General features: G+C 34.6%; 1 protein-coding gene across 4 annotated transcripts; it reads left to right on the top strand.

The window, feature by feature from the left end:
- Positions 1 to 234: 234 nt before the first annotated feature.
- LOC105645177 (exostosin family protein) lies at positions 235 to 11,747 on the top strand. 4 transcript variants are annotated; one of them, XM_020683738.3, is made up of 15 exons: positions 239 to 402; positions 1,072 to 1,497; positions 1,775 to 1,868; positions 2,375 to 2,561; positions 2,646 to 2,904; positions 4,421 to 4,633; positions 4,713 to 4,799; positions 4,889 to 5,023; positions 7,025 to 7,138; positions 7,263 to 7,510; positions 7,673 to 7,795; positions 8,140 to 8,371; positions 9,466 to 9,564; positions 9,654 to 9,839; positions 11,044 to 11,747. In XM_020683738.3, exons 2-15 carry the CDS (start codon positions 1,153 to 1,155, stop codon positions 11,140 to 11,142), a joined length of 2,421 nt encoding a protein of 806 aa, XP_020539397.1. In that variant the 5' UTR covers positions 239 to 402; positions 1,072 to 1,152; the 3' UTR covers positions 11,143 to 11,747. The 4 variants fall into 4 exon arrangements, with proteins under 4 accessions (XP_037491357.1, XP_020539397.1, XP_089574248.1 ...); XM_089718122.1 differs by having other exon boundaries at positions 239 to 413; XM_012230704.4 differs by having other exon boundaries at positions 240 to 402; positions 7,715 to 7,795.
- The last annotated feature ends 1,623 nt before the right edge of the window (positions 11,748 to 13,370 follow it).

Below are 13,370 nucleotides of genomic sequence, written 5' to 3'. Positions count from 1 at the left end.
AATATGATTATTACTATAACTTACGTATTTTATTTAATTAAACATTTATTTTTTTAAATTCAAGCATTCTAGTTCCTTTTTTTTTCTCAGAAAAAAGGTATTAAAGTGTTGTTATTAGAGTTATTAATTATATATTTACCAATGACCTTAAAAAACTAATCAGTAAAAACAGCGACGCAAAATGATAAAAATAGGAAAAGGATATTATAGTTAGTTTAACTTAACGGCAAAATAGCCAGTAGTAGTATATTTTCGTTCAGCTCTTTCTAGCGAGACTTGGCGGCTTCGCCATTGTCCTCTTTCTATATATGTTTATTTTTTTAATTACTGATTCGGCTATCATGATTCAATTATTTAATCTCAGTTCAATTGGAATCTTCTGTGCAATCTCTTTTGCATTTGGTAAACGCTTGGTCTCTGTCTCTGTCTCTCTGCTCGTTTCGTTTCTTTTCAAATCCCTGAATTTCTTTGCTATTCTCCTTTTTCTTCGAATTTTTTTGGATATTTTGGATGCTTTATCCTTTTGTTTTGTTTCCTTTGTTGTTATTTTCTAGCAAATGGTGCAATTTGTGATCCAATTATACGTTTTTAACCAATTGGATTAATTTCTTTTAACGGTTCTTTCGGTGTTTCTTATAATTTACGGTTCTTGTGCTGAGTTTTGAAGAATAATTTACTCAATTTTCAACCTTTTGTCCTCAGAGATAATGTGTTTTCTGGGTTTTGCTTTTGGGTGGGGGGGTTTAAGGTTTCAGCTTTGTAAACTGAAGATTTGTTTGTGATTTTATGGTTAATTTGATATTCAAATATCATAGCTGCGATGAACTTGGAATGTCATAAATTGGTAGCTATAAAATCTTAGTACATTTTTTGAAGTGTAATTTATGTTTGAGTTTATTCTGCCTTCTGCCTTCTGCCTTCTTAAGGTTGTCTTAAACTATGAATTGCTACTTTCTCAGATAATTATAGTCCATTGGAGACAGAACCTTAGCATTTCTTACATTGACTTATTATTTTTAGATTATAATGCTTTTCTTGAAATTTGACTCTATTTTTTGCTTGCATGTCCAGAGCTGGAGGGGTCAAAGAGGAAGAAATTGAGTCGAATAAGATCAGTGGTTTAATTTCTCTGTTTATCATTGGAAAGTGATAATGATCTCTATTCAGAAATTGAAGTGCTCATGGCATCTGACAGCTACAATTATTTCTGTAGTAGCATTGGTTTCTATTGTGCATCTATTTTTGTTTCCTTTGGCGCCTTCCTTTGATTACTTTGGCGTCCGACAAGTTCAGAATTCTTGTGCTTCTAATAATGGATCAGATGAAGGAAGGAATAACCATGTTTGGGAAAATTTACAACCCAGTGTTGCTTTAGATCAAAGGTTTCCAATCGACTCACATAGGGCAGTGGTTTATCGTAATACACCATGGAAGGCTGAGATTGGGCAGTGGCTTTCTGGTTGTGATGCAATTACTAAAGAAGTCAGTGTTGCGGAGGTAATGATGATACCAACTTTACAAAAGTTTACGTGTTGATTACTGTTCTCTCTAGTCATTATTTGTGTTCATGGGATATCTTTAGTCAAGGTACACACAAAGAAATGATGGTTCTATTGGCTTAGGAGTCTAGTTTGAGGATTTCATTATCATGCTATTTTCTTTAATTTACCGACTTTGGTTATTTGGGGTTTCATTCTAGGTTAGTTTATTTTGACACCAACTTGGAAATTTTATCTTGGAATTTTGTCCTTTTAATCAACTGTTATGTCGACAGATAATTGGTGGCAGGAGCTGCAAAAACAATTGCAGTGGTCAGGGTGTTTGTAACCATGAATTGGGGCAGTGCCGCTGCTTCCATGGATTTACTGGCAAGTCTTTTTTTTTTTTCTGGTTATTTTGTTTTCCCTCTTCTCTTGCTGGTTTTGTTCTCTAATAGATATTGAATATGAAATGGAAATTAGAATTGTGTGCCACCATGCTAATTTAATTATTCATATAATTAGAACCATGGTTTGTTACCATTACTATTTCAATTAAAAATGTCCAAGCAGTTGAATCACGAAACATTGCAATATGTTCATTGTGGTTTCAAATTTTAATGGGGTAAATACATAACTCTCCCATTTCATCAGTCCTTATTTCTAACTTCCAATTTAAAAAATGCGAGAACTTTTCTACATCCAAAATTATGAGCAATCTCTGCTTGTATTTCTTTGTGATAAACCAATGAAACAATATTATATAGTATTAACAAATTTTGGGTAAACTGAACAAAGTTTAGAGCATATACGTAGGCAACAGAAACAAAGAGGATATAACCAATGCATTCTAAATTATACTCATTTGATCATCGTTGCTGTTATTAATGGAATAGGAGAAGGATGCTCTGAGAGACGGAACTTTGAATGTAATCACCCGAAAACACCAGAAATGCCATATGGACGGTGGGTTGTCTCCATTTGCTCTGGCTTTTGTGACACAACCAGGGCAATGTGCTTCTGTGGAGAAGGCACAAAATATCCTAATCGTCCTCTTGCGGAGGCATGTGGATTTCAAGTGAAGTGAGTGAATTTAGATCGTAAGATAAATTTTATTGTTCTTTCCCCACAGCCTTACAATTATTAACTTCTTAATGTCTTTCTCAGTGAACCTTCTGAACCTGGTGCTCCCAGATTGACTGACTGGGCAAAAGCTGATCTGGACAATGTTTTTACGACAAATGGAAGCAAGACAGGATGGTGCAATGTGGTTCCTGAGGAAGCCTATGCTTCTAAGATGAAATTCAAAGAAGACTGTGACTGCAAATATGATGGTCTTATTGGGCAGTTCTGTGAAATGCCTGTGCAATCTGTTTGTATTAATCAATGTTCTGGGCATGGGCATTGCCGTGGTGGATTTTGTCAGGTAATATGTTTTCTTAGTTTTCTTTTAGCATTCTGGTATTTGATCTACTTATAGAAGGAAACTCAGCAGTCAACCATCTTTTCTCCATTTAACATGAGAGAATGGTATTTTATTTATATATTTTTTTTTCTCATGGGAAGCTGTATATTCTGACATGTTACTTTTTCCTTTTTGAAATTTTGTCACAAAAGAATTTCAGAAAATATTGATATGGTTTAGAAGTCTCAGGAATGAGTTTTTAGTTATACGGGAAACTTAATGATGGCTGGTTCGGGGAGATAGGAATCCAATACAAATTAATACTTGGGAATGATTAATTTGTAATCTCTGCTAACACTTTTTTTCAGTTGTTTGCTAAGTGTTCCTTGAAATAAAAAGTTGAAAATTTCTGCTAATTGTTATCGTCTTTGTAACAGAATTTTCATTCGTATTCAGAATCCAGTTTTCATAGGACTGCAAGGATGTATATATTATGTCCTTTCCATGTCTTACCTCTTAAAAAGTGGCAATTGTTTCAGCTTAGTCTGTCTTTGTCATCAACTGATCTTTCCACCAGATCTGTAATTTATTTTAGACAAAATTGGGACGCTTATGTTTCATCTGATCAAGCCACCTGTGTAGTCACTAAACACGTGCAATTGTTTCAGCTTAGTCTATCTCTGGATCTTTCCTCCAGATCTGTAATTTATTTTAGACAAAATTGGGACACTTATGTTTCATCTGAACAAGCCACCTGTGTAACAACAAAATAATTGAGTAAGGCCTTTGCATGTAGGTATCTTTCTGGTGCATAAGATGCTATATTGGCATGAAAACCAGTTTATGGCCTATTTATGGTACAATTGAGTGATTTGAATAATGCTTGACTGAAGTTTTGAACTAGTTGGACCAGCATGATCTGATAACTCTGGACCAAAATTCTTCAATTGGTTGCTTTTATCTTATATGATTGTTTACCTTATAGTATGGTTGCAGCAACCTTATATATTCATGCCAGAGATTTTGTGTTTTATGCATTCTCTTTTGCACGTCACAAGTCATAACAATTCTGAAGGAAAAAAAGAAGCTTACTATTTACGTTGCAATTGGTAGAAGTCCTGTTAATGAAAGGTCATGGAGTTCCCAATTTCAACGGTTCCTAAGTTGGTGTTCATTAAAAGAATAGTATCATTCACAAATAGCATCCAATTGCTGGTTGGAGTAGACAGTTTTATTTTCATGTTGCATTTATGAATAGTGTCTTCCTTTTCATGTACATATTAGGAGAAAGATACAAAAGCATCATGTGATTGCCAAGTGACAGAATAAGCCACTGAATCATTAGATTGCAATGCTATTGGAATCTTCAATACAATAAATTTATACAGTTCATGAAGAGTTTTGTTGTTTTAAAAGGAATTTAATATTTGTCTTTACAGAACTATCATCACAGCAGAAGTTATAATCAATTATGAATTTATATTGTTCTGATATTTTTTACTGTCTATTACCTAATCATTATTAAGTTATTTTTCAGTGTGACAATGGGTGGTATGGAACAGACTGCAGTATCCCGTCTGTTGTATCATCAGTACCAGACTGGCCTCGATGGCTTAGACCTGCTCAGTTTGATGTTCCTGATAATGCACACCTCACTCAGAAAGTCAGTCTCAATGCTGTGGTCAAGAAGAAAAGGCCCCTTATATATGTTTATGATTTACCACCTGAGTTCAACAGCCTACTGCTTGAGGTAAAAATAGAGTTCCTTTTGTTTCTTGATAATTCTGTGGAGCATGACTGTCAGGTTTGCTATTTATTGCCTATTGTAGGGGCGACACTTTAGGTTTGAATGTGTAAACAGAATTTATGTCGAAGGGAATGCAACACTCTGGACTGATCAGTTATATGGTGCACAGGTATTGTTTAAACTGAGATAGACTCCAAGTCAGTATAGAAGTATAATGTAGCTCAGGAAATTCTTTCTTTGTTCTCCAAACACTTGCAGATGGCACTTTATGAAAGTATTTTAGCTAGCCCATATCGGACATTAAATGGTGAGGAAGCCGACTTTTTCTTTGTTCCTGTTCTCGATTCATGCATCATAACACGTGCAGATGATGCGCCCCACCTGAGTTTGCAGGTACTATTTATAGAGCTGTTATATGTGCATGCACTGATGATATGGTATTCTATTTTAAAGTGCGTCTTTATTTGAGTAAAAGAAAGAAACTGGAAGTGTTCCTTGCACATTTCTGATGGTTTGGTATACCTGTAGTAAATTAGTAAGACCTTTTGAGGTGTTTGATGTTGTTTCCTAATGGTTGCAATCCCAACATGAATTTTGGTTTGTCAGTTGAAATCAACGGTCATGGCATCTCATATATCTTTTCCTAGCTATGTCCACCTATAATTTCACTGTTATGATCTTTCATCTGTACTCTCCCATAAAATTTCAAGTTCTTTTCCCCCCTCTGGATCCATGTATGACATAATTCACCTTCTCATTCCTCCACTCAGTTCAGCTAATTCTTAATCCCAAACGAGCTCAGTCAGCTATTATGAATCCATTTCCTCCATCTTGGTTTATAACTAGCTCTTCAGAAAGATCTAGAGCATCCAAATCCTTTCTCACTACTTTCCTCCACTCATCCTTGGCCTGCCCCTTGCTTATTTAACCTTCTATTTCTTTCTATTTATTTTTTTTCTTATACTACATGTACTTCTCGTTGCACTTTTGGCATCATCCTGTGAATGTTCTTGTTTAGAAATCCTTGTGAACTTGATATCATTCCTGCTTTCTAATTTTGCTTCTATCTGCTCATTGTCTAACTTCTGAAAATTGGATGCTATTGCTCAAGATTTTCTCGTAAAGTAGTCATCTTGTAGCTGTTTTTGCCAAGTACCCCCTGCCGTATGACTGGACTATTCCGGACTCTTCGTTCCATTACTTCTTCTTTATGTAATGGATGTTTAAATATATCTCAAAGATGTGTGGAGATGATTCTTGCCAAGGAAGTTTGGCTGAAATTCAAATCATTAGAAAAAAGAACAATTACAATGAAAAGGGAACTCAACGACTTTGCCTGCATCAGGTTATTTCTTCGTTTTGTCCAGTCATTAATAACTTGATTATTTTTAGATAATAGTAGATATAAACAACGCTCGTAATCAGTCCTACGATCCCCTTTAAGATAAAAAAATTCCATAAAATTGAATATGATTGTATTGGTAATAGTATCTATTATACTGGGAATTATCAAGGAACCGGATTATTGAAATTGCTCAAGATACCCTCTTTTAATTTCTAGAATCTGTTTCTTAGTTCAAGATCCCTCTTACTAACTGGAAGCACACTTTGGTTTATAGCTAGTGCTATCAGAGACCTAGAAAAGAGGGATGGAGGGTGCAAAGTTGTCTTCTATTTGTTGCAAGAATGAAAAGGTTTAAATACCTAGGAGGTGGTTTTTCAGCAGATCAAGACAGGAGGTGGTGTTTACTCAGGGATTTGGAGTACATGTAAAATAGAAGTTTGAAGATGCCATGAATAAGTTCCTTTTGCAATTGAGGGTTTTGCTTTATTCTTACCTATTTTGGCTGGTAATATCTGATTATTAAAAGAAATAGGAAGACTGACGAAAAGGATGGTGTAAACAATTTAGTACACATTCATATCTGCGAATCTACCAATTAGGTTTTATGAACTAGAAGATGCTAGTTTGAAATCGCATTCTTCAGTTGGTTCCACAGTTACTAAAAGCTGACCTGAATCCACATATGTAATTTTTTTTCTTGCAGTCAGTTACTGAATTAATTAAATTAAAGTTATCTATTGATTTATCCATTGTAAGGCAGATAGATTATATTTTGTTTGGGCTTTATTTTCTGTGAAAATCTAAATATTAGGCTATCAAAAGTGCAATTGTTATCAAGCAATTTTTGAAAATCTATCTCCACCTCGAAGCTCTTGTTTTCCAAAGCTTTTGGGTTTCGTACAACTTAAGCTTCTTTTGCAATCAAAAAATGAATATTTTCGTTTATAAGATATTTCAGAGGTATGTGTGAGAATGTGTGCTTGTTTCTTTCCTATTCTACTATGCTAAATTCTTGATTATCATGCACTTTTATTACTTGCTAATTTCAGGAACATATGGGCTTGAGGAGTTCGCTAACTCTGGAATATTATAGGAAGGCATACTATCACATCGCTGAGCATTATCCATATTGGAATCGCTCATCGGGAAGGGACCATATTTGGGTATGATATAATTAAGGGTTTGATTGCATCTGTGGGGAGATTGAATGATGATAATCTTTTGTGCTTATACTATAGAATATTTTCATCTGTAGTCTAATCATGTCACCTTTACATCTGAAGGCAGTTTTTTTCATGGGATGAAGGTGCTTGCTATGCCCCTAAAGAGATATGGAATAGCATGATGTTGGTTCACTGGGGTAACACAAATTCAAAGCATAACCATTCTACGACAGCCTATTGGGCTGATAACTGGGATAAGATTCCTTCTGATAAAAGGGGCGTGCATCCATGCTTTGATCCTGAAAAAGATCTTGTGCTTCCTGCTTGGAAGCACCCTGACGTTGGTGCTTTGAGCACCAAACTGTGGGCTAGGTACTTTTCTTATTTGATCAAGCCATCTTATCTATCTGATAAAAAAAAAAAGTTGTCTTCTAATTTTTTATCGCTATATTTTTTTTCTCATTTCTCTGTTAAAAAATAACAAAAAATCTCCTCTTCCTTGCTTGGTTAAACAGTATAGTGCTAACATTTCAGATTCATGCAAGTAAAGTTAACTACTGAACCATTTGTTTTAAGGCCCCTGGACAAGCGGAAGACATTGTTTTACTTCAACGGAAACCTTGGACCAGCTTACCCAAATGGAAGACCAGAAGCTTCGTAAGTAACTACTAGCTGTTTAAAAATTAATTAAAATAAGCCAATATGTGTGCATCAGAGATGTTGGTATATCTACCCAGAGAAACATGGTTCAATCAATTTTATGTGTATGATTCCCTCTCTCCCTCTTCCTCTTCACTATAAACCAGCCATTAAGATGTTGCTTTGTTGTGTCCTTCGGACCATTAAATAAATTTTCCATTCATAACAAAATTGTATACTGATTTGGTGTTGTGCTTTTTTGGCTGATTCCTTTTATTGATTAACCAGCAGCCACTTCCTATGCATCTCTATTTTGCAAATGTTACAGCTGGTCTGATGGTATTTTGATGATATTCATGAAGGTATAGCATGGGAATCAGACAGAAACTAGCAGAAGAGTTTGGATCAAGCCCTGACAAGGATGGAAAGCTTGGGAAACAACATGCAGAAGATGTAATTGTGACCCCATTGCGCTCTGGAAACTACGAGGAGGATTTGGCGAGTTCTGTTTTCTGTGGAGTACTGCCAGGAGATGGTTGGAGTGGACGTATGGAAGATAGTATTTTGCAAGGGTGCATTCCCGTGGTCATTCAGGTATTATAGTTCTTTGCAACCTGTCAATGTTAAAACCTGTATGCTTTAGCGTATCAATAATCTGTATTCTTTTTTCGAACTCCTGGTTTTAGAGAAGCACATTGATACTTGAGATATTTGGCTTAAGAGTGACTTCCGGAAAGTTCATTTCTGAAATTTCTGAAGGCAATCTCTGCCATGATTCTCAATTATTGGAAGAGTAATCTAGTTTTTCCAAGTTTTCCCCTTCTGTAGAGCCATAAGCATCATCCACTGCCTTGTGATATTGTAGCATATCTTTTGAATGTTAATCACTTTCCAAAGATAGCAAGCCTCAGCTCAGTTAGTCATGCTCTCTTGAAACTTGGAACTTTAAAGTACAATCAAGCTTATTAATAGCATCAGCTGTCTCCCTTGCCAAATTCAAGCTCATTTGATCATCCTGAGTGTATAGTATGATAAGCTTATTCACCAATTGATTTGGTAGTAATAAATACAGGCGTCCAATATTGTCCGGTTGGTTTTATATCTCGCCCAGCATCTCCTGATCTGGACCCATTGCTGTTTTCTGCTAACTGAGGCACAAAATGGTGCAGTTATTTAATAGAACATCTTGTAGTGCTTGAGTTGCTTCATGGTGGCCCTTGTGAGTTGATGATCCATGTGCATACACAAATACGGATTCAGACACACAGAGATTAGTAAAATAACTTCAGGAGTCATGAAAGTTCAATCGAGGTTTTTGTGGGTCCATTGTAGTTCTCCGTGGGTTAGCATTTTGTCCGGGACATGGTATGCTTGGTTTGGCATTTTGATGCTCGGAAATCTTTTGTCTTGCAAGGGTTGGGAAGCGTTAAGCAAGAGAGTAAAAATGTTCTTTCTATAGACTCTTTAGCACTATCAATGGACACCTGCTCTAGGTTTATGCCTATGTAATAACGGCTTGTTGGTGATTTATCTTTTACCATTCAATTACCTTGGGTTTCCTTGGTAGAACAAAAGGTTGCTGATTCTATCCTTAGGTGATTAAATTCATTGCAATTCTTTTTTTCCTTCAACCATTGTGGATCCATGGCGCTTGAATTAGTTATTCCGTTTTGCTTCCTTGTATTCAGGATGGGATTTTCCTGCCATATGAGAATGTACTCAATTATGAGAGCTTCGCCATTAGAATTCGTGAAGATGAAATTCCAAATTTGATAAAGATTCTTCGGGTAATTATGTTTGGTTTTAGGCATCTCTACAAAAATTTGATAATGTGTAATTCAAATGTTGATTATTTGCCGGTGCTTGCGGCATCTAGGGATTCAATGAGACAGAAAAGGAATTCAAGTTGGAAAATGTAAAGAAAATATGGCAGAGATTCTTGTATCGTGATGCTGTGTTGCTTGAAGCTGAGAGACAAAGAACTGCTTATGGTCGTGTGGAGGATTGGGCAGCTCAATTCTTTCAGTTGATTGAAGATGATGTTTTCACCACATTTGTACAGGTATACTTCTCTCTGCTCTGATTTTTGTATACAATGGGAACTGTGAGTTGGTGTTTCATTAGTCATATTTCTTTTTGGTTGAGAACGAGCGGAAGAATGGGAATCAAAACCCTTCCTTTAAACTCTTCCCAATCCCTCCCTCAAGCTCAGATCTGTGCTGTTAGTCCTCAAGGCCGTTGTCACTCCTCAATGAAAAAAACTTTAACAGATTAAGAACATGTGTTTAGTATTAAAATGGTATGAAAAGCAATGTCACTTTTTCCTTTCTACGGGCACTTCGTTAGTTTAGCTTTTGAATTCATTAATTAATTTGCGGATAACCCTTATTTCTTGGTAGAGCCCAAATATTAGTACTTCATGGATTGAGTGATACTGCATGACAGCAATGCTTTTAAAAATTATTTATCTAGTACGTACAAGTGAGAACCTTTAAGAATGTTTTTCTTTGATAGGGCTGGTCAATAAGCATACAGTTAGTCAAGGTAAGCTAATTTGGAAGCTGAAATTTTGTATCAGCTATGAACAGGAATATGCTATAGATTTAGGCAGTTTATTGCATACAGTATGTCCTGTATCAAAATTATGTTATTCTATATAAATCCTACTCTGAAATCAGAAGTCAGAGCTTGATAATTGTGGCTTCTCCAAAATGTCTGGAGGGATTATTTGGGTGTTCACAATATCCAGGCAGTTGAGAGCTCAATGGCCTAGTTTTCAAATTGTACCCTTTTTCTTTTGCATGTTCAGGTGCTCAATAAGTAAAATGGCGTCTGTTGAGTTTTTGATATTTGATTCAGGAATGCGTATGTATATTTGTGTGTGTATTTTATTTATTTGAGGGAGAGATTTTATGACTTGGAGCATCTGATGGAACACAACTATTTGAGTGATGCAGTGGATTATTGCGGACTCAAAGCATAATCTTATATCAATATATGTTTATTACAAATGAAAGTGAAGAAATTACCTGCATATGCATGTTTGCCTTTGTTTGCGGTGTCACTCTGAAGTTGCCCTTAGGGTACATGGTACTAGGTTTATTTTGTTATTTTATTTTTTGGTTCAAGGGAGTATTATGAAGTTGGGTTTCCGCAATCATTTGCTGTCTGGGGCATGCAGCTAACTACGAGGCTATTTATCTTTAGTCTCCTGTGTTTATTTTCACAATGTAAATTGCACTGATTGTTGTTTCTGCCTTAACAAGGTTCTCCACTACAAGATGCACAACGACCCATGGAGGAGGCAACTCGGTCATCCAAAGAAGGATTTCGGGTTGCCACAAGAATGTTTAAGAACTAACTAAAGAGCTACCTAGTAAGCGAAGCTGAACAGATAGCTGGAACTGTGAGGTGAAAAGATGCAAAAGTGCATGAGCTTCTGAACTTTTTGGAGAACCATACTAAACAGTGGGACATTAGCCGCAGAGCCAAAATTTTACAATCGGCAGGCAAAGATCTTATATCTTCACCTCCATGGAAAAAAAAAAAAAAATTCTAATACATGCCTCACGTACATTTGATTCATATTTTCATATAAGTTTTGTGTCCACAAAAGTATGCAATTGAAAAAACAAGGGAGAACGCAAATTTCTTGTACTGTAGGTTTTTTGTTGCACGTTGCTTAATTTTTTTGAAAATGGGAGGATGAATTTCTGCAAGCATTCAGTGCTGATTGTATATCCTAGTAGGTTCTGTGATCTTTCCTTCTCTTCGGTTATTGCTGGATTCGAATTTCTGCAGACTGTGAAACAACCTACAGGAATGTAGATTAGGGAGTAGAATGCTCTGAAAGAACCAAACGTTAATGAGGAGGATTATTGATTTTATTTTTCAGGTTAATCTGGCTTCAATTACGGTTTGAACTCAAAACAGTTTTAGAGATGCCATTTAAACATTTGCTCTTGGAAAATACTACCTTTTGATAACTATGGTTAGAGTTTTGGATGCCAAAAGGTCATTCCTCTTTTGTTACCGTTTAAAGATAGCTGCATTTTGAAGATTGAAAAAGATTACTATATCATTCAACCAAGTTATAATTCTTTAATAATTAATGTTTAAAATTCAGAATTTTTTTTTGTTTCCATCTGTATTGGTTTACATGTCAATTATCATATTTTCTAGGTCTATTTCCTAATTATATCCTCTTGCTGTATATAGGCTATGTTTGGTTGGACGTAATGTAATGCAATCAAATGTGTAATGCAATAAAAAATGTATTGTAATCAAATCTATTAACATTCCATTACTATATTTGGCCATATAATTGAAAATTTTTCTGGAATGTAATCATCGTTCATTTATATATTTATTTGTAAAGATAATTTTCATTTATATAAAAAAAATTTATAGTTAATAACAAATAATATAAAATTTAATAAATCATAAACTGTACAATTGAATCTAGCTTGAAAGTTGGTATTTTTTTTAACACGATTATTTGTTCATAAAGCAATTAACTTGCCAAAATAGTGATTGCAAATCAGCAAATCAAAATCGTTATGAATGATTTTGCATCTTTTATCTATTTATTTTGTTAAAAGATCAGCGAATCAATGCGGTGATGTATTGGTTAGAGTAATTACTTCTATGATTAATTTGGTGAAATGGGTCATATTCCTTCATCCATTATCGAGGATGTTCTCATTTTTTTTATGCTAATAATAATTAAGTCAGGTTATCATTTAAAAAAAAAAAAAAAATTGGTATATTGTTCAATGACGAGTTGTGTTTCCAAAGTTGGTTATCTAACCGAGATTTGCTTCCTTTTCAATTCACATTTCCTTTTATTTTCCTTCACATTTATGGTAATTTAATTACCAGTAAATGGATCCGAAATGTTACGATCTTAGGGTCTATGACAAATTAGTTAGTAGTTGTTTTAGTAGAATTCATTATAATATTTTACATTTGAAAAAATAGTTTGTTTTAAAATATTTGTCACATTTGTAGTTTTTTTCATATTTACCCTTTGTATGTCACCAATAATTATTACTTCAATTTAATGATTTTTTTTGAGAATTAGTATTAAATTAAGAGCAATATAGTCATTTTGCTTAATAATTTGTTGTAATTTGGACAAATTTAATGGTTTCTTAAGAGACATAAAATTTCAAATGTAATAAATATTATGAAACTGAAATAGTAACTGTTAGCTGTTTGAATAGCTTTCCATAAAACGTTAAAAACTAAACAGTACGGCTGTGTTCGGCAACGACTTTTTAAATAGCTTTTAGCGCTTTGAAGTACTAAAGGCTACTTAAAAAATTACTCAAAAGCACAGTGTTTGAACTAGTTTTATAGGTTATGATAGTTTTATGAAAAGTTAATTCATATAATGTTTAACTTTTAATGTCTCATGAAAAATTACTAAAACAGCTACAGTTAAACGTTACTAAAACAACTAAACAACTAACAATTATCAAAACAGTTAATATTGCAAAAAAGAAGAGGTGTGCATGGGTCGGGTCGGGACAAAAATTACATAATTTCCAATCCCATCCCAAATTAGCGTGACAAAAAAAAAAAAGATTCT

The sequence above is a fragment of the Jatropha curcas genome, chromosome 2, assembly GCF_041381405.1.
Source record: "Jatropha curcas cultivar XTBG-Jc1 chromosome 2, XTBG_Jcur_1.0, whole genome shotgun sequence".
NCBI classification, from domain to species: domain Eukaryota; kingdom Viridiplantae; phylum Streptophyta; class Magnoliopsida; order Malpighiales; family Euphorbiaceae; genus Jatropha; species Jatropha curcas.
This window is presented reverse-complemented; position numbering and strand designations above follow the sequence as displayed.